This window comes from Emys orbicularis, chromosome 17 (assembly GCF_028017835.1).
Source record: "Emys orbicularis isolate rEmyOrb1 chromosome 17, rEmyOrb1.hap1, whole genome shotgun sequence".
Classification (NCBI taxonomy): Eukaryota; Metazoa; Chordata; order Testudines; family Emydidae; genus Emys; species Emys orbicularis.
Window position 1 is genome coordinate 2825378 of NC_088699.1, and position 27519 is coordinate 2852896.

The 27519-nt window shown below is 40.2% G+C and overlaps 1 protein-coding gene across 1 annotated transcript in view; it reads left to right on the forward strand.

Moving 5' to 3' along the window:
- Positions 1-27519, forward strand: part of TAOK1 (TAO kinase 1) — a 68310-nt gene that overhangs the window by 18746 nt on the left and 22045 nt on the right. The window contains exons 3-11 of the mRNA XM_065418104.1: positions 402-624; positions 9675-9746; positions 15712-15813; positions 18065-18110; positions 18946-19042; positions 19893-20006; positions 20957-21048; positions 23854-23947; positions 25941-26022. Coding sequence (XP_065274176.1) covers positions 493-624; positions 9675-9746; positions 15712-15813; positions 18065-18110; positions 18946-19042; positions 19893-20006; positions 20957-21048; positions 23854-23947; positions 25941-26022 — 831 coding nt within the window. The 5' untranslated portion in view covers positions 402-492. The remainder of the gene's footprint in view (positions 1-401; positions 625-9674; positions 9747-15711; positions 15814-18064; positions 18111-18945; positions 19043-19892; positions 20007-20956; positions 21049-23853; positions 23948-25940; positions 26023-27519) is intronic.

The window sequence follows — 27519 nt, forward strand, 5'->3', positions numbered from 1 at the left end:
ATAATTGTATAACCATTAACATCTGTATCTCTGCAAATGAAAGATCACATGGGGAATTAAGCCTTCATAAGCTGTTCAATTTTTGTAGGCCTGGAAGGAATTTTTTTCCATTAGATCCCTGCATGATGGCTAAGTGGATTGTAGGTGGGTTTTCATTTTTTGTGTGCCTTCCATAGAGGGATAAGTTGCAGGCCTCTGTTGAAGGTAGGATACCAGACTTGCGTAGCAGTTGGACTGATCTGGTGTAGCACCTCCTGTGTTAACAGCATCACTCGTTATGAGTGGGATGCTTGGTCTACAAGAAATTTGGACTCTGCTTATCTGTAGGCTTCAGTAATGAGTTGCTTTGCTCTGGCTCTGAGATTCGTAATCAGTGATAAGTTGTAATGTTTTTCTTACAGTAATCCATGCTGAAGAGGCCCCATTCATGCAGATGAACAAAGGGTTGAGGCAGCACTTTCAACCCAGATAGTCGGCTAACTGCCCAGCAGGATGCCATCAACCAGCCGAGCGGGCAGCCTGAAGGACCCAGAAATTGCAGAGCTCTTCTTCAAAGAAGATCCAGAAAAACTCTTCACAGATCTCCGAGAGATTGGCCATGGAAGCTTTGGAGCAGTTTATTTTGTAAGTAATTTGAACAGACAGTAACTTGTGAATATTAGCTGGCTAATTTTTAACTCTGGATATTGCCTTTTTACTACTTATTGAGGAAAATTAACTAGTCTGAAACATTGAGGTTTTTATGGTAGGCTCTTTGGGTGAGGGAGGGTGGTCTTGTTATGTGTTCGTACAGTGTCTAGCACGATGGGGCCTCAATCCCTCACTTGAGTCCCTAGGTGTTACCACCATATTAATAATCAGAAAAGCTGGGTCAGGGTCCATGACTGGTGCTCTTAGGCATGACAGTAATACAAACAATAATAAGTAGTCAGGGATCTAGTTGCACATTAAAATTGCAGGGGCCTAGCAGCAGCAAAGTTTGCAATTGCAAGGCAAAGTACTTGAAAAGAGACAGCTGCCATCATAAATCAAAGAGTGTTTTGCATCAGCAAGTAATCAAGTCAGTGTAGTAAAATGAACTACAGCTACTCTGGCTTGGTTAGCCAATTAAACTCCTGCTTACCTTTCTGGCAATGTTAAGTGCCATTAAACTATCTGTCTGCAGCTGAAAAGCCCAGACCCAGTCTCTCCATTCCCCAGACCCCACATACTAATCACAGCACTAACAGGAAACATGTTCACCTGAGGCTCAGTCTTGGGCATGCTCAGTAGTGCACCTTTACTTGGTCTCACCTGGCTAACATCATCAAGGCCCATATTTCTGCCACTCTTCATGACTGGCAGCTCAGTTCTATTGCTCTGCTCAGCTCCTCTTCATTTCAGCCCCTCCCTTCTGACTGGCAGTGCAGTTCTGTTGCGCCATACAGTTCCTTCTCACCCCCTGCCCCTGAGAGCAGCTCAGTTTTCTTTCTCCACCCACCACTCAGCCCCTCCACAGCCATTTTCTCTCTCACTGTGTCACTCGGTCTGCCCCAGTGTCCCATGCTGTCCTTGTCTAACAGACAGGAATCCCAATACTTGTCTATATAGCATTTCTACTTGACCTGAACTTTTGGAGAACAGGATTTTCCCCACCTGCTCTCTGCTTACATAGCACAGCTGAGACATGGGATCTCTCTTAGCCTCTTACAGCTACTTCATTTGCAACTTACTGTCTGTTAACCAAAGTGCATAGTGTGAGACCTTCATTCAAAAGCCATTTTCTGGTGCAAGCCTTTTCTCATTTATAATAGGTGTGGCCAGACCTGTCAATTTTCTTACAGAGAGCTATTTGTGTCAGTATTTTATGAGCTTCCTATTCATTGTTAATAATTGCAGCAGACTATGTTGGGAACCTTCCAGCACAAATTTAATGCAGCACAGATGAACTAATTAGGAAAAGCTTCTTAATTTTGTTCCTTGCTTAAAATTATGAGCAGCCACTGTCTGGGAACAGATCGGTGTGAGCAAATGTTTTATAATGAAGTAAATGCCACAGGTGAACATTACTTAATATCATTAAATTCACTGCAGAGAAAACTGGAAATAGATTTCATATCGCCGCACTTCTCCCCTCTGCTCACTTTTTAATACAATTTTTAAATGTTTCCAATCTTGCTACATATTATTATGGCACATAAGTGTCATGGGGATAGTTAACCAAAATGAGCACATCGTTAGAGGTCACCTGCATGCTATGTGCTAGGGATGCTCTCAAACAGCGAGACAAGAGGAGCATTCATCACATCAGTATCTCTGTGAACTCCATGTTTCTTTTCAAGTTAAAAATCATTTAAGGGTTGAATGCCCTTTACCAGGACACCCTTCAAGCAACATGACAAGTGCTGCCATGAATTTAAATGGTGGAGAACCCACCCCTCCAAGCTTTTCAACCCTTCTCTTCTCTACATGCTCTCTGACTAAACATTATTTTCAGAAAGTTCATTAACAAAGAGGGATTTCTACCTTACTGTGTTCAGATTGTGCTTCTGATGCACTGCAGGTAGGAGATTAAGCATAGATTCATAGATTCTAGGACTGGAAGGGACCTCGAGAGGTCATCGAGTCCAGTCCCCTGCCCGCATGGCAGGACCAAATACTGTCTAGACCATCCCTGATAGACATTTATCTAACCTACTCTTAAATATCTCCAGAGATGGAGATTCCACAACCTCCCTAGGCAATTTATTCCTGTGTTTAACCACCCTGACAGGAACTTTTTCCTAATGTCCAGCCTAGACCTCCCTTGCTGCAGTTTAAGCCCATTGCTTCTTGTTCTATCCTTAGAGGCTAAGGTGAACAAGTTTTCTCCCTCCTCCTTATGACACCCCCTTAGATACCTGAAAACTGCTGTCATGTCCCCTCTCAGTCTTCTCTTCTCCAAACTAAACAAACCCAATTCTTTCAGCCTTCCTTCATAGGTCATGTTCTCAAGACCTTTAATCATTCTTGTTGCTCTTCTCTGGACCCTTTCCAATTTCTCCACATCTTTCTTGAAATGCAGTGCCCAGAACTGGACACAATACTCCAGCTGAGGCCTAACCAGAGCAGAGTAGAGCGGAAGAATGACTTCTCGTGTCTTACTCACAACACACCTGTTAATACAACCCAGAATCATGTTTGCTTTTTTTTGCAACAGCATCACACTGTTGACTCATATTTAGCTTGTGATCCACTATAACCCCTAGATCCCTTTCTGCCGTAAGCAGTCTTCCTAAAGGACAAAAGGTAAGCTTTGCATGATGCTGTTCAATGTTTGTGTATCATGTGTCTTTTGTTAATAAAGGAGTGTGCCCTGTAGAAGATATGTGTGGTATGTTACTATATATTGTCATTTTGCATTTTAAGCTTCAACACACAAACTAGACGTGATTACAGTATCTTTTTTGCTCTTATATCTGAAGCTATTTTATAGATAGACATTATATTACATAAAGCTCTACCCAAAAAGATGAGATGAACCTGGTGGGTGGGGAGGAGTTTATTAAGGTAAAGATTATGTATATGAAGTTAGATTGGGAGGGCATGAATGTCTCATTTCTGATTTTCTTGCAAAACCAGTAATTCCTTACTAAAGTAAAAATTATCTTGTATTCCATCAGTAATATTCAATTCTTGGATAATACACTATTAAAGTGTTCTCTAGTTAAGTTAAATGTAGTTAAAACTTCAAAGGAGCATTGCCAAAGCTGCTGTACTTAAAGTATCAGCTTTGTTATGCTTTTTGTGTCACACACATACATCTTGTATCATTGGTCTAGCTACTCCTTTCTTGGAGACTTTGATACCTTCCCTTCCCTTGAGGACTGAACACAATATGCATGTGCATACATGCCTGAAATCTCAAACAAGCCCTGGGTTGTATGATCACCTAATAAATTGGGTGGCATCATAACACCAATGCAGCCCTTGTTTTGGATGTCATGGATTTTTCCAGGCTAGGGAAGACACTTCAAAGAAACTGGGTGCCTTTAACTCTCTGGCTTGTCACCCTTCATGGCTCTCTTTTCTTTTCATATTCAGATTCTGGCAGTTATTGACTGCTGATGCTAACTTACGATCAATAATATTTGTGTGTTTGAGGTGGGTGTTATTTTTGGGGAGGGATGGTTGTTTTTTTAGTAAAGAAACTTTTTTCCCCCCCATCTACTTTCGTTGTGTACAGCTTGGCCGGGGATGTTGTTAATAAAACATATCTAGGAACTGTTTAGGAACTGAAAAAAGCCATACACTCCCAAAATCTTGCCCTTTAAATTGTATTTTAATTCTGTTTTCCTTTTCTTTATTATACCTCTTACTCCATCCCTTCACCCACATGTCCAAAACCAGGTCTAGATTTCACTCCAACTCATACTCTTTTGATCATCTTCTGTAATAACTTATACTATAGGTCTACTTTCTATCCTGCTCTCCAAGTTTCAGAACATTGAATAAAGTTTGACTACAATTCCTTTCATTATTTTCGTGAACTCTGTTGGCTCACCTCAGGGTATTATCACCCCAGTAATCACAAGGCTACCTATTAAATTTTTGTTTTTAGTATCATCTTTGCTGCCCTAATTCTTCATCCTTTTCAGTGCAAGAATAGCCTTTCTTTTATACAGTAACCAATGCTATGTAGAGTACTCCAGAGAGGGCAAGGAGGTGGGTATACCGACTCTTTTGTTTATGTCTTCGTTCCTTCTGCTGCTATAATCTGGTATCTTGTTTGCCCTTTTTTATTGTAGCTGTTAACTGATTTGATTATTTCAGTGATTCCCTCCTCCCTCGCCCAAATAAACCTCAAATCCTTTGTGATAAGTGTGCTAGGTGATTGTTTTATTCAACAAATATTCCCAAGATTTTCTTTTCTCCCAGTCTAACTGTTCTACCTTGAATATTTATCATCTGTTGGGCCAATCGTCCAAATAATCCAAATATTATAGATGTTTTTTGGAGTTTGTGGGGCAAGGGAAGTATTTTTATGGTAGGTTCAGGGTGGTATTTTAAGCACTCTCTGTTAACCCTCCAGTATCCCTTGCCACATAAAACCTGTGCAGTGTTGTTAATAATTATTTTCTTAATTGTTTATTGAAGGTTTAAGGGTAGTAATTATCCAAGCAGTATAGGAATATGGACAAACAGAAAGATAGTAACACAACAACAGAATTGCAGCTGGTACGGAAACAAATAAGAATATCGTCAGATGAGTGTAGCAGGATATATTCAAGAGTGTAAAGTATAAACCGGAAGCAAGTTTAAAAAACAAAACATATTTGAATTTTACTTCCTTGGGATGGAGTCTGGGCTTGTGGTGAAGGTGAAGGGCTGGGAGACTGTAGCCCTGGGTTCCCTTCCTTGCTGTGGTGCTGATTCTGTGATCTTGGGCAAGTCAGCTCCCGACCCCCTTTGTAAATGAGGATACTTCTGTACCTCTCAAGTCTGTTGCGAGACTAAGTTAATATTTATCTAGTGCATTGGGCTCCTTTGATGGACACAATATAAATTTGTTGTTATATTCCAAGGTCCCAACCCCAGAGATTTTGTAGATTAGGGGTGAAATCCTGACCCTGTGGAAGTCCATAGGAGTTTCACTGTTGACTTCAGTAGGGGCAGAATTATATCTTCAGTGCCTACATCGGGTGCACAGGAAGCAGCCATGGCTGATGTTTGTTATTGATAATTGGGCTGCCAAAGACTGTTGCAGATGTTCATTTTATTGTGATGAGCAAAGGGAATTTTCTTGAGAAGGATGGAGATCCAGAGGGTTCTAGATTTTTTTCCTGGCCAGAGTGGTGGTGGTCTTCTAGTAGATCAGTGCTAGATGTTTGGCTTACAGGGCACTCTTGAAGAGCCACCTATCCCCGCTTATTCAAAAGATCAGGTATGCTGGTATTTTCTAATAGCAAAGCAGGTTCATCCCTGTCAGTGTTGGTACCTGTAGTTCATCCTTTCAAATAATGAATCCAAATAGGGGATACAAGGGCCCTCTGAAACAATGTGTATTAATGTTGCCCTGTTAAAATCCACACCTCCAGCAATTCAGTAGTCCTGTAGATAAAAATCTCAGGAAGATAAATAGAGAAAATTTCATGAGCAGAATTATTTCTCAGTTGAATATTTTTTCACAGTTTTTTCATGAGGTGACAACAGCTCTTTAAATCTTACTTCTTATTTCTGCCTTTTATTTCAGCAGAAACACAGGGCATGTTGTTGCTGTATTTTGGATTGGCAAGCAATCCTCACTTAAGATCTGCTTTGTGCTTAATAAATTACAGCCCTAGCTAATACTAATGGGCATGGTTGTGGCAGAGGAAACAGTTGGGTCTATGAACAATTTCCTCTGCCTAGAGAAGATCTAGGAGTTACAATGTTTAAATTTTACTGGTAAAAAAAAAATAATTTTTGCATTTTTAATAGTTACCTTAAATAAACGGATTGTAATGTAGACTCGTCACTGAAATGCAGAATCCTCAGTTACAAAAAGAAAATGGTTAAAGCTAGTCAGAAGTTCATCATTGAGATAAGAGGGTTTCAGAATTCACTGTCAACAATGAATGGCAAAGTATCAGAATATGTCTGAGAAACCCCTTTACAAACTCTGGAGTCCTGAATGTAATGAAAGTTCTGGAAGCCTGTGTTTGATAGAATGCAACACTGAGTGATAAGGTCAGATTTGCTAATTTTGCAACCTGAAATTTAATTTGAGTCTTTTATTAACTGTAGCTTGAGATTGCAGCAGGTAGGGTAATTTAGCTTTCTTCATACTTTCACCTCCTACATTATTGGAGATCCTTCATTGTAAGGCTGCATTGAAATTACTAGTAGAGTTAATATTTTAGTAGTAGCGTCATTGAAATTCATGACATACACCATTTTATTTAATTTTATTTTGGCTTTGGTCAAGTCAAACACACATGGGAGATAGGCCCTGAGGCGTTCCCCACCTCCTTAGCCATGTATGGAACTTTCAGCAGAGGATTGGATGGGATTTTGTTTTACTAAACAACACGATGCTCTCCTTTTTGCTTTGAGGCTGTGTGCGCTGTTCCTTGAGTGTTTCAGGGCCTCTGCTAAAATGTAATGAAAATAAAAATTAAAACAATAGCTTTATTTCAGAACACATACATTGGGTTCCCACTGACAGCATTATCATATTGTCCACTCCCTATATTGTCACCTTGTCTTAATTTAGATTGTAAATTGTCTGAGAGCAGAAAATCAGTTTGTAGCATTAAGAGCCATTAACATTTATTGTGCTATACTCATTCTAGGGGTACTTAAGAGATTAGTTGAAGCAATCTCAGCACTGTTAGCAATTATCTTTGAGAACTCATGGAGGACTGCTGAAGTCCCAGAGGAGGAGAGGGCATACATAGCACCTCTCTTTAAAAGGGGAACAAAGAGGACAGGGGAATCATAGACAGTCAACCTAACTTCAGTATCTGGAAAGATACTGGAACAAATTATTAATCAATTTGTAATCACCTGATATAATATATATGGAGATATACCTATCTCATAGAGCTGGAAGGGACCTTGAAAGGTCATCAAGTCCAGCCCTGTGCCTTCACTAGCAAGACCAAGTACTGATTTTTGCCCCAGATCCCTAAGTGGCCCCCTCAAGGATTGAACTCGCAACCCTGGGTTTAGCAGGCCAATGCTCAAACCACTGAGCTATCCATCTCCCCCCCCAGAAGATAATAGAATTATAAGTAATAGCCAACATGGATTTGTCAAGAACAAATCATGCCAAACCAGCACAATTTCCCCCTTTGGAAGGTTTACCGACCTAGTGGATAGGGAGTGGGGAAGGTGTAGATGTGATGTATGTTGATTGTATAGTAAGGATTTTGACATAGTTCCACATGACATTCTTATAAACAAGCTAGGAAAATGTCATCTAGATGAAATTACTATAAGGGGGGTGCCAAACTGGTTTAAAAAGAAGATTACAAAGATGAGTTATTTCAACGGTTTGCTGTCAGACTGAGTGGATGTATTTAGTGAGGTCCTGCATGGGTTTGTCCTGGGTCTGGTGCTTTTCACCATTTTCATTAATAATTTGGATAATGGAGTGGAGAGCATGCTTATGACATATGAAGATGACACCAAGATGAGAAGGATTTGCTAGCACTTTGGAGAAAAAGATTAGAATTCAAAAAGACCTGGACAAATTGGAGTTTTGGCCTGAAATCAACAAGGTGAAATTCATTAAAGATAAGAGCAAAGTATGAAGCTTAGGAAGGAAAAATCAAACACACAAAAACTAAATGGGGAATTGCTGGCTAGACAGTAGTACTGCTGAAAAGGATCTGGGAGTTATAGTGGATCACAAATTGAATGAGTCAAGAATGTGATGCAATTGTGAAAAAGGCTAATATCATTTTGGGGTGTATTAACAGGAGTGTCACATGCAATACACAGGAAGTAATTGTCCTGCTCTACTCAGCACTGGTGATGCCTCAGCTGGAGTACTTTATCCAGTTGTGGATGCCACACTTTAGGAAAGATGTGGACAAATTGGAGAGATTCCAGAGGAGAGCATCAAAAATGATAAAAGGTTTAGAAACCCGGACCTTTGAGGAAAGGTTAAAAAAACCTGGGGATTGTTTAGTCTTGAGAAAAGATGATGAGGGAGGACCTGATAAGTGTTCAAATGTGTTAAGGGCTGTTTTAAAAAGGATTGTGATCAATTTGTTCTCCACATCCACTGAAGGTAGGACAAGGGTCAATGGGCTTAATCTGCAGCAAGGGAGATTCAGGTTAGATATTAGGAAACACTTTTAACTATAAGGATTGTTAAATTCTAGAATAGGCTTCCAAGAGAAGTTGTGGAATCCCCGTCATTGGAGGTTTTTAAGAACAGGTTGGGCAAACCTGTCAAGGATGGTCTAGGTTTACTTGGGCCTTCCTCAGCATGGGGTGCTGGACTACATAGCCTCTTGAGGTTCCCTCCAGGCCTACATTTCTATGATTTTAGAAGTTGTAAATAATGCTGGACAAGAAATTCAAGAATCAGAATTTGAAAATAAACGTATGGCAAACACCTTCATTTATGTGATCTACTTTGTATCACACTCAACATTTATCCTCTCCCGGCAGCATCAGAAAGGTGGTGTCCAGTGTTTGCAGCTGATGTCAGAAACATCTGAGTAATTTTGGCCATATGATATTGCAGTATATGTTCCCTTCTGTTTGGAGTGGAATGGGAGAGTGGGCCTTGATTTCACTTGTTCAGAGTACTTATGGCAGGGCTGTGGGGAAGGGCAGAGGTTGGTTTAGAGAAGATCTATTCTGCTTCTTAAAATCAGAAAAAACACATTTACAGAGATGCTCTTTAGTGTAGAAGCAACTTACAGAGAGCTGATGGATGCTGACAATAGATGGCATGAGTTGAGAATCACGTCCCACAAATAGGAGTGTGATTTTTTTTATTTTATTTTTTTAATTCAGTTTCTGAATATATCCAACATTCATCACCCCTAGTGGAATGTATTATTTTAACTTTCTATATCCAGGCTAACTATTAAATGGATAACGCCTTTTCAGTACTTCTATTCCAATGAGAAATCATTCTGTGTTTGTTTTATTTTCTTTACTGGGTATTTTCTTTCTGATATGAGATATTGATGCTTCATGTTTTAATGTTACAGGCACGTGATGTGCGCACCAATGAAGTGGTGGCCATCAAGAAAATGTCATATAGTGGGAAGCAATCCAATGAGGTATGTGGAATATCTTGTATATTAAACCCAGATTGCTGTGATATTAATTGACTTGAATTAGTCCAGGCTGTCCCGAGGGAGAATCTTTATATAATAGTTAAGATGAATCGGGGCATTGTGTAAACAGAATAAGTTTCTTTGAGCATTTTCAACATGCTTCTGACTAGTCCGTTCCTGGCATGTTATGCAGCATTTATTTCACCCAGTCAGGAAGAGCCATGTTTTATGGAACTGCATAATATGTAAGCAAAATGGTAAAATAAAAAATAGTTCATATCAAGATCGACAGCATTCAGACTTAATAGGAAGATGAGTTGCCTTTTTAGCCTTAAATGTTCCATTCTGATTTCCATTTTTTTAAAAAACACCCTGTTGCTTGCTAGATAAAGGCTTGCTAGGAATGATAGCAATGAATACAATAGAGACATGGACTCAGAAGGATGCCTGCCTGTAAAATGTAATAATAGCAGATCAAGCAAGAATTTATCCTTTTCCTAAATGGACTCTGCTGAACAATATCATTTTGAGGATCTTGAAAGAAAGAATGAAAGAAAATAATAGGAAATATGATAATTGTGGGGAGATTCTCCAGACTGGATAAGGTAAACTTTTAAGAGTCATCAATAAGGTTAAACATTAAATATTATAATGGCAGTCCCCAGATTTTTTTTCTTTTCTTTTTCTAGAACACTCTAGCAGAGATCATTAGCTTGTACTTTGTGATTTTGAAGCTCCAATTCGGAAGCTTGAAAAGCCAGGGCTTGGAGTTGAATAGCTTGGTTGGAATGCTTCCTGACAGTGAAATCTATTAGGTTATGGAATAGTCTCGTAGAACTGGTACAGGTGCTGTTGCCCAACATGGTCAGAAGAAGATTTTCCCCTATGCTATGTTCTCCGTGTTGTAAGCAGTCCTGCACTGGCAAAGGGATAGATTACCTGACCTGACCTGACAGCTCCTAACCTTTTGGTTTCCATGAACACAGACCTAGACTTGCCACCTGTACTTTGAAGAATTGAAATTCATTTAATTCTTTGGCAGTTTCTGATACCTGTCTCTCCTAACCAGCCTCAAATCCGAGTTTCATAGCTAAACTTCCTATGTTTCTTTTTATTCTGTTACTGCACTAACTTGTTTAACTGTGTACTGATGAAAGTATAATTTGTACCTACTTCTTGTCCTACTGTTTTTAATTACAATGAACTATAAATATTTTGTTCACATGAATGAAGTGAACTGTTCATGCTTCAGAAATAGGTTCTGATTGTCTTCAATGGATGTGTATCTTTGTTTTGAAGAAAAAAGTCAGTTAAAACATTTTCTATTTTGCTTTTTAAAAATTTTTTTTGAAAGAAGGTTTGCTCAGATTGTAATCTAGCCTATATACTGCAAATCTCTTCAAGGCACTACAGTATCAGTTATGCATTCCTTTGTTTTTAGTAGGATTTTCTCATTGGCTCTGGCAGAGACCATCTAAAACAGGGGCATGCCTTGTTCCAAAACTAAATGGAGGGGCCTTTGAAGTATGTAGTGCTGTGCTCTTGATTTGTTACTAGGGCTTGTCTATGTGGGAAGATGATACTGGTATAACCTAAAGTGTGAATTTAAACCAATATAGTTATACCAGTATAACTTTCCATGTGGACATTCTTATGTGTGCTTCATTTTGTTTTTTAAATGTAGCTTATGTTACTTGAGAAGAGGTTTAAGCTAAACCAAAAAAGCCAATCTTATATTGCAATAAGTGTGTCCATATAGGGTTTCTAATGATATAACTCTACAAGTATAACTGGTAAAACTTCCATGTGTAGTCAGACACTTGGTTAGTCAATAACCTGCCTGGATTGACCCTGTTTTTGTTGCCTCTGAAAGCATAGAACTGACCTGCTGAATACTAGTTGATGTAAGTAAAAACTCTGTTATCCGGTCTTGTACCAACTGGAAAGCTCTCTAAACCGACATTTCTAATCTTCATAGAAAGTCTGGTTTATAGTCCAGTTGGCACGGGGTTGGCAGGTTGCTTACCTGGCTCCGAGTGGCTCCCCGGAAGCAGCAACATGTCCCTGCTGCTCTTAGGCGGAGGAACGGCCACGAGGGGTTCAGCGTGTGGGAGGGGATGCGGGGTGTGGGCTCTGGGATGGAGTTTGAGTGCGGGAGGGGGTTGGGGCGTGGGAGGGGTTTTGGGGTGCTGGATCCAAGGGGCGCTCACCTCAGGCGGCTCCCCACAAGCAGTGACCTGTCCCGGCTGCTCCCTGGCAGAGGCACGGCCAGGTGGCTCTGCGCGCTGCCTCCGCCCGCAGGTGCCGCCCCCGGGGCTCCCATTGGCTGTGGTTCCTGGCCAGTGGGAGCTGTGGAGCCAGCGCTTGGGGTGAGGCAGGATGGGATGCTGCTTTTATACCTTAGATTTATCAGTAATGTCAACTCTGGCCTTCTTTAATTATATCAGAGGACTTCTCAGGGGTCCCAAATGTCTATTGAAGCCCTCGCTCCTTAGTTGAAGGGACAGGGTGGTTGAATCATTAAATACATCCCTTTCTGAAGAGTGTGTTAAGCAGGAATGTGTAAGCAAGTCTTTACAAATGCTAACCAAACAAGTTGTAATTAATCTGATTAAAAACCAGTAGCGGAAGGACTGTTGCATGGATGTAATTCATAAAGTCCTGTGTATAAAAAAAGCCAGAATGGCTGAGAACTTAACAACTGGACATTAACAGACCATAAATCCCAGTGATGATTGAACCTGGTGATATTCTAAACAAAAGGAGCTCTCAGCCTGGCTTGTAGCTGTTTCCATTGCTTCTCGCTGATTCGACAGACACTCTAGGTTTCAGAGTGACATTTGGGTGTTTTGTGTGCGCTGATTGCGCTGATTTCTGTACAGGGGGATTGTGCAGGTAGATGCTGCTGTGAGGTGCTGTGTGTATTGAGGGAGTTTATTGTGTCTGCTGTCACACAGGTGTAGCATTTGGGCCAAGTAATCCACCATCTGTGCGATTGCTCTCATACAACCAATGAAATTGTTGCATATAACTTACCTGTAGAATAAGGGTGGTGATTGGTTGTTACCTCTGAGATCACAACGGTCTAGTATTCTTGGCATGATGTTGTGAACTTGGTGAAACCTTGTTCTGGGTTGAGTTAAAATCCCACTGAGATTAAATGTGAACTCGTCCTCATAACTAAGTGTAAACCCCTACCTCAGACAAATGGGGGAGAGGGTTCGCATGCTCGGGAGCTTTTGGGTCAGTATTGGCTTGGGTAGGGGTATGCATGTGTGAGAACAGACAACTGAGACAGAGGCAAGAAAGCCATGCAGGAGCCTGTAAGTGCAGTGTGACCCTGGAACACGCTAGAGCCAGCTTTTGGAACGTGTGTTTCCTGAGAGCAGGGCTGGCTCTGTGTATTTTGCTGCCCCAAGCACGGCAGTGAGGCAGCCTTCGGCGGCATGCCTGCGGGACCGGCGGACCTCCCGCATAGCGACCGGCAGGCCGCCCCCTGCGGCTTCCCGCCCCAGGCACGCGCTTGGTGCGCTGGTGCCTGGAGCCGCCCCTGCCTGAGAGGCTTGGTGGCTGTAAGCTAAGAAATTGCTCCTATCATTCCTGGTTCCTTCTGCATTCAGAGAGATTGGACTTTGTACGTTCCTTGTAAATAAACAAAGGGACACCAATGGCCTAGAGACTTGCTGTAATGTGGCTGTACATTGCATGGGTATAACTGGTTAATTCAAAATGGCTGAGAACTTAATTGGATGGTAACAGACTGCTAAATCCACTGATGATTGAACCTGGTGATATGCTGAGCAAAAAGAGCTCTCAGTCATGCTTGTAGCTGACTCAACAGGCTCCAGAGTGACACACAGAGTAACAATCCTGGATTCTGATTAGGTAGATCCTATCTCACTCCCCTTTCAGTTGTTCAGGATTCAGTCTCCTTTAGTCTCTGTTTCTATGTCTATCTTTTATGGCCCTCATTTCTGTAGTATTTGACCACGCTTGTTGATGTTTAATTAGTTCCCCCTTCACCATAAGGTTTTCAGAGTAGACAAAATCTGAATTTTTGATGTGAAAAGCAAGCACACACATTTTTTTGACAAAACTTTCAAACTACCTTTAATCCATTACGTCAGAACAAAAAAGAGAAGGAGCCCTTTTTTCCTCCCCCTTTGTCAGTCACCTTTACTTTCTAAATTAAATACGATGGTTCTTCTTTTCAGTTTGAACTTTACATTAATATAGGGTGACAGTTGGACAACTCTGTGCATAGGTGATAAGATGGAACTGTTGACATGAGGTGTAAAAGTACAAAGTCATTGTGTAAATAGAAGGCTTGAAAAATGTATTTTTCTGGTCTTAGGTATTCTCTCCATTCACGTTTTGAAGGTCTCTTTCTGAAGGACTCTTTTTGGATTTTGCATTGCTGTATTTTGTTAAACTGTATTTGTTTTGTAGGCCTTGTTTATACAATTCTGTCTTGCATGGGTCCTAGAAAAGGTATCGGACCTGAGGGCTGATAAGACCCAAGAAATCAGAGAAATACCGTCTGATTTTAATATGAGGGAGATTTTTCTGCTTCTGACTAACATCAGAGCTGTTATTTTTTTATAATTTATTTGTGTCAACGTTAAAGGGACACTATGACCTTGAAATCTAGTCAGTTAAAAAAACGAGTTAAGTATCTTCAGGTGCTAAAATCATCCCTCTGTGTCCTTGCCCAGTTTTATTTTTCAGTCACATTTTCCTAATTTTTTAATGCTTTTCTCCCCCGAAACCACATGTGCAGGGCAAACAAAAGGGGGCTGGCTGACCGACTCTCCAGGGGAAACAGTGAAACTGACTATGCACAAAGTGCTGTCAAATGCAGAAAGTGGGGGGGGGGGGGAACTGAGATTTTTTTCCCCAATCCTAAAGTTACAGTAATGTGAGGTGCAAAGTGGGTGAGGAAGTAATATCTTTTATTGGCCCAGCTTCAGTGGGTGAGAGAGAGAGAAACTTTCAACCTTACACAGAGCTCTTCCAAGAAGAAGAGGCGCCTATGTAAGCTTGAAAGCTTCTTCTCTCGCCAGTAGAAGTTGGTCAAATAAAAGAGATTTCCTTACCCACCTTATCTCTCTCATATCCTAGGACCAACACATCTACAACAACGCTACATACAGTAATGTGAGGTGTTACTTTTAACAACATCAGATAGACAATTTGAAGACTGAAAGTAATCTTTACATTGGCAGCGTCCCTTTAAGAATATATTGTCATAGAACATAACTCTGTTTTACATGGGGTTTTTTTTTGCTTGTTGAAAACTATTCACTTATCAGTAAGTAAGGTAATTTAAACTGCTATATGTAAAGATTGAAAGTGATAAAGGAGAAATGACATGGAGAACATAGTCAAACAGTTGGTGAGTGGCAAATTAAGGTTGACCTGAAGTAATGTACTTACTAACAGGGCTGGGTCTTTACACCTCCCCGACTGGCTTTAAGGCAGCTGGCAGTGACAGAAGGTGATGGCAGCAGTCCTGACCTCCTTCAGCCTGTTGTGTGTGTTTGACTGGCTGGAAAAACTGTGTTCTCTAAGAAGGGACAACTTCATTTTTGGAATATGAAGTGTGGACTCTGCAGGAGAGCTCAGATATCAAATGTTGTGGTGTTGTGTTCTGCGCATTCGTGTGTATAAAATATTACGTTAATTGAGAGATCTTTGCCATAAAATCTAATTCCTTTAAATGTTTATTCTCTAGATAAATAAAATTGTAAAATGTGATACTTTCTTGTTGCAAAGTTGAGCAGTATGAGTCATGGTATTAATATAACTTTTTTTGAATTCCAATCTTCAAATATTTTGAGGAGGATGCAGGTCTTCCCCCGCCCCCATCCCCCGTTTTGTCTTGGTTAGGTTATTTTTTCTCTCTCCCCCCCCTTCTTTTAAGTAACAATTTTGTAAAGTTTCTTCCTATTCTTTTTCTTTTCCACAGAAATGGCAGGATATTATTAAGGAAGTCAAGTTCCTACAAAGAATAAAACATCCTAACAGCATAGAATACAAAGGCTGCTATTTGCGTGAGCATACAGCATGGGTAAGCTGCTCTCCACTCTGCACTTCTCTTGTTTTGGTTGAGGGCAAATTTAAGTAAACACTTGACTCCAGCTGGCTGAAGGGGAAGGCACCTGAAGTCTCTGTCTCCTACAGAGACTGATAAGGAAAAGGTGCAGCCCCCAAGATGCTTAGAAATATGCAGCCAGGCTCAGTGGATTGTGTGAGCCATGTAAGGCAAGTCCAGAGACTCTGAAAACTTTCTCCTCCCTTCCTGAAGGGGTATATTGATATTAGTGCCCAGAACTCATTTCATTGCTGGGTTGTTAAATAAAAAACAAGTACTTGGCCATTTGATTCTTGCTTGGAGAAGAGGAAGAATGCATTTCATTAATTTTCACTGCATTGGAAAAAAATATGGCAATTTTATTTACTGTCTAACAGTATATCTGATGTCCCAGTGAGCTATTAACTGTGGTTCAGTGTTTTACATTTTGACTGTGTTCCATATATAACTGATTCATTCTTTTAAATGGATAGTCAGATTATAAAATTGTATTTTTAAAATCACTTGTTTTATCACAGATTTTTTTAAAATTCTCCCTATTTGGACAGTCTAATTTACTTTTACCCATTTTATTTATTTTGCCTTTTCATTTTTACACCCTTTGGATGACATAAAGCTGAATAATCAATTTCACTTTCTGGCTCTTATGCACAATACCAGTAGTCTCCCAACTGTGGGGCACCCCCCCTAGGGGTGCATTGGGGCCCCAGACAAGCCCTCATGGGGGGTGGAGAGGGAGCGCTACCCAGTCCTGCTCTGCTCCCAGCTCCACTCTGGCCCCAGCTTCAGGTCTAGCCCCAACCTCAGCCACAGCTCTGCTCCTGGCCGTGGCCCCTGGCTCTCACCTGGGCCCCGCTCCCAACCATGGCTCCCGGGGGAGCCACGGACCAGGTAACGGGGGGGCCACGGACAAAAATGTTTAGGGACCACTGCGCTAGACTAGTGCTGCAGTGTTTGGGTTGCAAACATTATAGAGGAGTGTGTGCATATACAGTCAAAAAGCCTTTCTTCATTTGAATTGCTCATTGCATATATATATTTATCTACATACAGGAAGAAGTTGCACATCACACAGTTCATTGATAAAATTGCAATAGTTCAATATCACAAAACAATTGTGTATTAAATTATATTAATGTGTAAATACTATTCATAAATCAATATCCATAGTACTATAAGACCTATACAATATTTTTTTTAAGTTTTTGAGAAATTTGATTATAACTAAATTAATCTAAATACAAATAAATGGTTAGCCGTAAATAATATGATAAAGTTATTGAATATAATTTGAGCATTCCTGGTAAGTAATTATGTACTCTATTTATCTCTTTTGTATGTAATTTGCTGTGGGCACTATTCTGCCCGCTTTACTCTGTGTGATTCTTTACTAAAAGAGCAATTCTGTTCATTTCAATGGGTATTGTTCCTATAGTAAGGTACTGCTCAACATCAGTAAGGGTGGTAGAATAGGGCCCTATGTTAGGAATAATATTAGATTATTGTATCATCATATTTGGAAGCTGGTATTCTCCAGTTAGGCCTAGTCTACACCAGGAAAGGTTTGCGGGTGTAGCTAAGATGCTATATCAGCAAATCCACCTAGTGTAGATGCAGTTTATACTGACAGAGCTTTTGCTGGAAGAGCTTATACCAGTGTCCTGAGAAAAATAATCTATACCAGCAGAAGCACTTTTATACTGATATAACTGATCTACACTAGGGCTTTTGCTGGCATAGCATGTCTTTAATCACACCCCTATTCAACATTGCTAAACTGGCAAAAGTTTCTAGTGTAAACCTCACACCATTCTACTACTGCTTTTATGTTCTAAGGATACATCACTGAACACGACCCTTGCCTTATATACAGTATGTAATTCCCTTTTCTTCTCTTTTCCTTATCAAAGATGTATAGTATAACTAAGTTTGAGGGGAATTTAAATTCACTGGAATTTAAACAAAAATATGGAAACACAGCTGTTGGGATTGTTTTGTAAAATCTGTTTTTCCAATACCTAAATTATCTTGGGCCTAGGCTTATTTTTCTGAAGATTTGAGAGATGATGGTAGTTTCAGCCGGAACACAAGGCAAATTCCTGTTGTAAGATTCATAGTAGGTGAATGAATGCTGGATCACTAACTATTCACAAGCCGATGAAACTAGTCACCATGTATTTATCTCTAGGTATTCTGTAATACATTATTTTGATTTCTCCCCACACAGCTTGTTATGGAATATTGTTTAGGATCGGCATCAGACTTACTAGAAGGTATGTCTCAAAGATTTCTTTGATTGAAACTGAGAAATTTATAATCCAACAGATTATGGATCAGAGTTGTTCTACAGTGTTCAGTTATTTAATTATTTTGGGGGGTGGGGAATGAAAAATTGCAATAGCTCAAAATTTTACATATCTGCAGTATTTTTATGTAGTGTATAGCTTTCCTAGGCAAACAATTTGTCTTCTCTTACTATCTTTAAATAAGTCTTCAACCATCTGTTTGTATTCCTTGAACTTGAGATTCTCCTTTTATGCAGCTTTAGAGCTTAATTCTGCAAACCCTGGCTGTCAGGCATAATGCTTAGTGCCAGGGGTAGTCCCATTGACTACAGTGTCACTACACCCAGTAGCAAAGGTTTGCTAAATGAAGCATTTTGTTAGTTACCTTCACTTCCTGTTAAACTGTTTGAGATGAGCTACAGAGTAGTTCATTTGGCCTCTGGAAGAGTTCTGGGAGAAAAGATTTGTTGTAATTTTTTTTGTTGAGGTTCATTAATGTTAAATTAAATGTTCATCTCAAATACCATTGGTAAAATGATCGAAAAGCTGACAAGAATTTAGATGTGAATTTAGCAGTGTGGCCTTTTTTTGATAGAATGAGTAGCTGCAGTGTTATAGTAGAGGATTACATCTGATTCCAGATTATATAATATATTTCCAACTACTAAACTGGGTGTGCGCTTCTCATGCAGGACATAGGCCTCGTAAAACTAGAACTTATAGTTTTCTAGGTCTGTGTTTACATTTTTGAAAGTATTCGCTGAACATTGTAAACTGCATTGTTTTCTTTAATAATGAATTTCAAATGTACTCTTTCCTTAAGTTCATAAAAAGCCATTGCAAGAGGTGGAAATAGCAGCAATTACCCATGGTGCTCTCCAGGGACTAGCATACTTGCATTCTCACAATATGATCCATAGGTAAGTACTTACAGAGTTACTGTGTCACACACTTTCAGGTAATTTATCTTGTTGTTTGCAGCCTGATCACCCCAATGATGGAAATGACATTTAAGATTTGTAAGTAGAGATTTTTTATTTATTTTTTGCAGTGTCCATATTTCTAGAATTAGTAATTCACAATAATTCTAAAATGCCAGGAAAATCCCTTTATCTTTTATATCTGGTTTACTATAGTAGTGACTTGAATTTGCTGTGCTTTTCCCATTTGATATGGTAGAATTCAGTGGTGATGCTCATCCCTTGAAGCACAGAACACCAAGGCTGACTATGCACATAGTTTAGCTCAATAGCTTTTTGGCAGCTTCAGTGTGAAAGTTGCTTGGTATTTTTTTCCCATAAAGAAAAGTAATAACCCTCTTAAAAACTAGCTTTATGTAATACACACACAGGGGAAAATGGCAATAAAGGAAGTCAAACAGTCTAAATAATTTTTTACAAGATTCCTGTCACATTTTGGTAGGAATAAAATGAGTTAGTTTTTGGAATTATTAAATTTTTTTGTAGAATGTCTAAAAAGGGGAGCTAGCCATCTCTTACGGTTTTGATGGATTGCAGTCATGGCATTTAAATAATTCTTGGTGCTGTTAGAAGTCACTGAAATCTAAAGTTGATTTTTCAAGACACTAAACTAGATTCCAAGATCAGGCATACTATTAAGGCTATGACTCCTCATTACTGAAACTCTCGTACAGGGGTCAGTGTGTTCTATAATTTGAACCTGTGAATGATGGCACACTCCATTGTGGCTGTCTTATGGATGCTTTCCTTGCTTAGGGATGTAATAGTAATGTTTGTATTCCATAACCAGAGATATCAAGGCAGGAAACATCCTGCTGACAGAGCCAGGCCAGGTGAAGCTTGCTGACTTTGGATCTGCTTCCATAGCATCTCCTGCCAATTCATTTGTGGGGACGCCATATTGGTAAGGAAAGTTTTTTTTACACACCTGTGGCTTCAAGAAATAACATTTTTTAGTAGGCTGTCTAATTTGTTTGGGCCTTACTAAAATCCATGTTTGAGACAGTACATTTCTGTTGAAATCAAAATGTACATTGCAAATATAACATTAAGTGCTATGAAAAGTTTGATCTGTTCAGATTTTAAGGAAAGGACAGTTCAGTGCTCTCCTATGTGTGTATAATACTTTTATTTACTTTTCATAAATTGTATACATTTTGCTATTATATTTACCCTGACTGTAAGTAGCTACAGTGATGCTCCTGAAGCAAATATGTGCATGCTTTATTCAACCAATACCATGATTTGAAACGTCAAACGTTCTCATGGCATCTGGCTGTTCAAATGACTAAAGAGGGTTTTTTTCATAGAAAAGGCCAGTTTGATTGAACAGAAATCTTTGCAGACATCTTGTATGGTTTGATCTTCTACATGTAATCTGTGGTGTATATACAGCTTCACTCGAAGTTGCCTTGTTTTGTTACTCCCTTGGACGCATGTGGCACCGGCCACTGTCAGAAATCAGTATACTGGGCTAGATGGACCATTGGTCTGACTCAGTGTGGCTGTTTTTTATGTTCATGTGGTAGTTGCATCACCAGTATTGGTTAGCCAACTAGAGTATTGGAGATGTGGGTGGAGCAGGGTTGTAATGCTCATAAATGTGAAGAGCTGGGTATAGGGCAAGAATGAATTGTGTAGGCTTTGCCACTTGTATTGCATTCTGGAGTTCACCAAGTTGGGATCCAAATTCAGACTGAAGTGACCCAGGCATATGCGTGATATCCTGTGCAATATTTCTTTCCATCTTAATAGTTCAAATTAGTCAATTTGTAACATGGCCAATATTGAAATGCTTATGGAGTATTGTAATGATTGTGTAGAATTTTATGAGAATTTAATTTTATGTTTTAGGATGGCCCCAGAAGTAATTTTAGCCATGGATGAAGGGCAGTATGATGGCAAAGTAGATGTTTGGTCTCTTGGAATAACATGTATTGAGTTAGGTAAGCCATCTTCCTTTAAAAGTACTAGACTACCTGACAGATTTTCCTCTGTGTCCAACTTGTGGTGTTAATGCTGTAAAGTATATTTAATTTCTACTAAAAAGAATGTTTAAACTTCATTCTGTGAGTCTGAATTGTTTAACCCTGGAGTGTATTGATCTGAGTTACCATGCCCGAGACCTGTGCTTGCTTCCTTGTTCTGATGGCTTTAGGACATGGTCTTTAGAGTGAAGTGGTAAGTGCTTTATCAAAAATCAAGAGTAAGTTTCCAGTTTTGTGTTAATTGAACTAGTGTTTTCATTACACAAAGGAAGAGATTTTTATAGACAAGGAAAACAGCAAACCCTCTAGCACTTACGGCGTCCACACAGAGAAAAATTTACAAAAATAGATCTTAAAGTACCAGAATCACATATGGCTTTAAAACTGAAAAGCAAAATGTTAACTTCAATATTTGTATACAGAGTAAAGTTTCCTTGAGGAGTCCTATGTTCATGAAGCTTGGTTTAATCCAGGGGTGAGCAAACTTTTTGGCCCGAGGGCCACATCTAAGAATAGAAATTGTATGGCGGGCCATGAATGCTCATGAAATTGGGGTTGGGGTGCAGGAGGGGGTGAGGGCTCTGGTTGGGGGTGTGGGCTCTGCAGTGGGGCCAGAAATGAGGAGTTCAGGGGGGCTCTGGGCTAGGGCGGGGGGGTGGAGTGTGTGTTGGGGAGTGAGGGCTCCAGCTGGGGGTGCAGGCTCTTGGGTGGGGCTGCGGATGAGGAGTTTTGGGTGTAGGAGGGTGCTCTGGGCTGGGACTGAGGGGTTCGGAGGGCGGGATGGGGATCAGGGCTGAGGCAGGGGGTTGGGGTGCAGGAAGAGCTGCAGGCTTCAGCTGGGGGTGCAGGCTCTGGGGTGGGGCTGGGGATGAGGGGGTTGGGGTGCAGGAGGGTGCTCCGGGCTGGGATTGAGGGGTTCGGAGGGCGGGAGGGGGATCAGGGCAGGGGATTGGAGCATGGGGAGAGGCTCGGGGGTACAGGCTCCGGGCAATGCTTACCCCAGCAGGAGCTTGAGGGCTGGATTAAAACGGTTGGTGGGCTGGATCCAGCCTGTAGGCCGTAGTTTGCCCACCCCTGGGTTAAACAAACAGCTTCATAGCTATATTCAGGGTGTGTTGCCACACATGAATAAATTTGTCTGGAAGATCTCTTAAGGAAGATTTGGAACAATTCAGTCTTGAAGTATTAACACCCTCACCCAGGAAATAAATCATGGCACTGCAGTTAGAATGGGCTACTTAAAGCAGCATGTCTGCTTAAAAGGGTTACAGGTGCGTGACAATTTCTTTCACCCTAATGTATAATATTTTCATGATAAAGATCCAACTTAATAATAGCACTTCGATACCAATGCCCCCTAAGGTAGCAAAGTTATTCCTTCCTCCATCCCAGTGTAACTGGGGCTGTATTAACTGCCTTGTCATATCTTCTTGTTTGTTCTAAAATGTCATTGATTGAATGAACAGTCTGATTGGCTCGTGAACATTCTCAGAAATACCCTAATCTATGTGAACCACACAGTTTAGCTAAAATTGCTGTCTAACATTCCAGGCTGTCAACTTCATTTTCTTCCAGTAGATAAAAGAGACTCCTTCAGAGTAAAGACTTTTGTTGCCAATATAAAGCAGCTTTAAGGGGCATGGCTATCATGACATAATCATGCTCTGAGTGGGCTAGAAAGGTTTGGCTGGTTCCAGTGTCCCAAGAATGCAGTTAGCTCATGGTGACCACACCCCTTTTGTGCCTTATTGCATACTGATTTTCTGCATTATGAAGTGTGCTTGCTTTTTTGTATGATTTTTGGCTCAAAGGGGGGGCATCATCCCTCAGTTTCAGAGTTCTGGTGAACTGGTGGGGCATGAGGCTATTTTACTAAATCCCAAAACATGGAAGAGTGTCCATTGACATCCATCGTATATATTATTGTGAAGTACTTGGTGGGAGGTAGAGAGGAGAATGTGTGTATGCCAAAGCACCAGTAGTACATAAAAAGCTAAAAATAGGAATTGAATCCTATGTTAAAAAAAATTCTTCAGTTGCATTTTCCCCTGGGTATAAATGTCATAATTTGAACTGTTTCCTTGGAATGTTTGCAGTGAGCTTCAGTTTTATAGTTTTACCCAGTAAACATTCTGATGAACCTTCTATTCTGTTGTTTCGGTGAGATCATCTCCTTCCTTATTAAAATTTCATACTGTGTTGGTCCTATGAGACTACACAAGCTTGCAAGAGAAAGGAGAGCCAGAGAATCTACCCTCAAAATAGTGAAGAATTTGCTTGTTATTGACTGAACATATATATGTTCAGTCAGTGAAGTATGTTTGTGACAGCTTCAGTAACCAGCTTTGTCCACATCGCTACCATCCTATTGGATTTTGAGTACTTTTAGGTTTTAAAATAATGGTATAACAAACTGGCCAGAGCCCATATTGTGGCTCTGCAGCCACTGAGTGTGGATCTTATTGCTGATTTATTTATACTTTGGTAATTTAGAGTGAGTACGCCACCATGACCACCCAAAGAATTTGAAAGCTTGACAAGACAAGACATTTGAGCTTCAAAGAGCTTTCATCTTCTGCAGGGGTAAAACCAATGATAAGAGCACATGGCAGCACATCTTGTTGCAGGGTTAGGGTTGGTTTGGGGCTCCATGTTCAGGCACTAGTGGTCCTACTGTTGTAGTTTTATAAGCAATGGGAATAAATTAAGGGGAAAACTGTGAGACTATTTCTCTATATAAAAATTATTTTCTTTTATGTATAGCGGAAAGGAAGCCTCCTTTGTTTAATATGAACGCAATGAGTGCCTTATATCACATAGCGCAGAATGAATCCCCTACACTACAGTCTAATGAATGGTGAGTATTACTGAGAGAGAAGCGTTGTAGGGACTTGCTATAAATGGAGTGCTTTGTCATGCTGAGTTCTTGAAATGGCTGGATTCCTGTTGGGAAGATGTGAGCTGAAAGGCTGATAAGTAGGTGCACTGTACATTTTATGTGCACAAAATTCACCACTGAATAAGTTAATATTTTAGAGACTAGGAATGCAGCAAATCCAGAAACTGAACAGACTTGCTGTAAGAACATAAAATCCCACGGTAAGGCATGTGTCATTAAACATTGGAAACCTAGAGGTTAGCAGCAAATGATTATTTTTATATTAATAAAAACAAAGTTTATGAAACCCAAATCTTGGTTTGTGGAACCACTACCTCACTGAAGAAAACCACTGATTATGTATTTGCCGTTGTTACATAGAGTTTGCAAACACACATAAAATAGTCACGTTTTGTGCCTCCTGGTCCTGAAAATTTTCTTTTGAATCAGCATACAGATGAATCAATTTCAAAAGTAAAAAACTTGGTAATAATTGTCACGCTGTCTGCAGTGGCTCATGACCATGAGTGCCTACCCCAGGGCAGACACCTCAAACTGGTGGTATGTTCTAGATTTAGATTTCATCAAGTCAGTAACAAATGTGAACTCCTGCATCACTATAACAGTCTTACCATGGAGTCACAGACAGTCCCCTTTGATTCTCCAGTCTATCTTGCCACCCAGACAAACCGGACTTAGTGATAAAAGATCACATACACCAAAAATCACACCACATTTGGGTTGCTTACAGGCACAGGAGACCAGTCGCCTACCCCAGATCAATTAGTATCCTAGATATTACACCAGAGACCACGCCTGTAGCTGATCCTGTAATAAACTATCTAAATGATTACCAGCTAGGAAAAAAGAATGAGAACTCTTTACAGGTTAAAGCAGGCAAACATCTACACAAATGAGGCACCATCTAAATCCTAAGAGTGATAGTTGTAGTGGTCTGTCAATTCAAAGCCTCTTTCAGGGCAGACTCAGCAGGCAACCCCAGGAATCTCTGACTTCAGTTTAGAGTCTCTGGCCCTTCAGAGTTTAAATAGCAAAAAAGATGGAAAATTTTCCAGTGGGTTCGTTTTATTTCCTTCATTCAGCTTCAAAGCCCACAGGACAAGCTTCCTTGCAGGGTAGCATTTCCTAGGTGGGCCATTAACTAATCCTTTGTATTGCGAAGATCCTTGATGGCACATCTGATTTTGATAGCCCTCATGGATGGGCAGGGCAGGAGATGATTCCCAAAAAATTCAAGAATTTAATTTGCTAGAAAACTTTAGTAGAAGGAAAAATCAAGTAATTACCTGGATTTTTAGAGGGAGAGGGAGAAAAAGAAAATCTCGGAAGTTCTATAATCTCCATGTCAGTAGTAACGTCTGTCGGAAAGTCTGTGTTTTTAAATGAGGAAGGGGCAGAACGTAGAGGCTCAGCATCCAAAGAGATGAAAAAGTCACCTACCCCTGTATGGCCACGCTGCCAATGGATTCCAGAATATTTTGGAAGACATGTCTGAGACATATTAGGTATTCTGCTAATGCAGTGTGCTGGGGGTTAAACTGACCCTGGGCAGAGGGCAGGCACAAGGCCTATGTGCTAGTTGAATCTGATAGTTAAATTTGTCCCATCAAAATGAAAGTGTTTTTACGTGTGGAAGTTTACCCCATTAATGAAGGCATTCAGAATCATGTGGGCCTTTAGATAACAGGTACAAAATTTCCTTTGCTCTTGAATTGCACAGTATTCTTGCATTCTCACTCTGAGCCAGTTTGCCAGCTGAGGTTAAAGGATCTACATAGGAGCCAGGGAGACTGGCTTGACTTAGATATGTTGTGTCAAGTGTTGCGGGGTTTTTTGGGGGGGAGGCGGGGGAGCAGAGGGGTTGTTTTTGCTACAGATGGTTCCTTAATGAGATGTTTAAAATGAAGAAGTCAGCAGTTAACTCGGTTAATGTTTTTTTCTCTTGCAATAGGTCTGATTATTTTCGAAACTTCGTAGATTCTTGCCTCCAGAAAATTCCTCAAGACAGGCCTACATCAGAGGAGCTTCTGAAGGTTGGCTTTCTTGTCCTGTCTTTTTTTTTCTTCAGATGGTGTTAGAAAGAAAGGATTGTATGAAGTATAATGCTCTACAGCACTTTTTCTTTCTCACCTGCTGCTCTTCTAGACCAAGGTTAAACAATGCTTGGTCTGTTATCCCTAATACTCTCAAGCTAAAGAACTAACCAACTTTGTGGACTGCACTCTTTCTTGTAAGCATTCCTAACTTTACTACTCAGTGTCTGAAGCAGCTAGCTAGATGATTCAGCGACCTAGCTGTATCTTCATAGTTACTAATGGAATATTCAGCAAGTGCCATAGGCTGACCACCAAATCTTAGAGTTTCAGTTCCTGAAACTCTGTGTGCCCTTTGGTTGCTATGCTTAATCCTGACAGAGCTATCATGCATTGGTTAGCAAAATATCTTTCTTTACTTCTCATCCTGTGCTATATACACTCCTGCAGGCTTTTACATTATTCCAGCACCTATGTGCTTTATACATAGATTTGAAATGTACCCTCCAGTATGATCAAGTGGATTTTTCTCCCTCATATTGCTTTTCTTGACACTGATACATGTCACTTGTTTGCAGAGTTCCTCCTGTTATGTTGCCTGGCTTCTTCTCCTTCTCCCCTCTCCCATGTGCTGTATATATTTAATTTCCTTTTCTCTAGCAGTGAAACACAGTAAGTGTCTTTAAATCGTTGCAATGAGCTGATGCATGCCTAAGTGAATATACTTAATTTGACAATCTACTAGTAGGTATTGATATGGCCTTACACAAATGTGACTTCTGTGGACTCCCTTGACGGTATCGAGTGGCATTCAGGATTTTGTTTTGGTTAATTTTTCATTCTCCTTGTAAAAGCTATGGCATTGATTTTTCATCTTTTACTGTAGTTATGCTTTCTATTAAATACTTATGTTCCAAGTTCTTGCACTATCAGCACACGACTGCTGACAGCGCAGGTTTAGATGGTCACCTTTTTGTATGTTTTAATGCTTAAGTGATCATGAGGCTTTTCCGTTCTTTACAATTGCTAGGATTTTCCATTCAAAAAGTAAACATAATTCTCCACTGACGGGCTTAGGGGGAGTGTAGCGTGTCATGTCAGAATTCTAAAGTTCAGTTTTATTTTCAACAATACACTTTTTAATTAAAGAGAATTGTGTTGAAAAATAAATGTTTGTGAATTTTATGAATATGTTCCTTCCCTATCTAAGTAGCAAACAGCTGTATGCCAATTAATAGGGAGATGTAGGAAATATGACAAATGTTGGAAATTGCAGTACTGCTTTCCAAAATAACAGAATGAAACTACTAGGATTGTTAACGCTGACTCACATTTATATAGCACAGTTCATCCAGAAGGCTGGTAAAACACCTTCAAACACACACAGATTAGTTTCCATTCACCTTCTGGCAAAATGCAACCATCAGTGCAGTGCAGTGCAGCAAGTGAGGGATTGGGGGTGGGGACAGGTACTTGTACCTGGTGTGGTGGACCCCG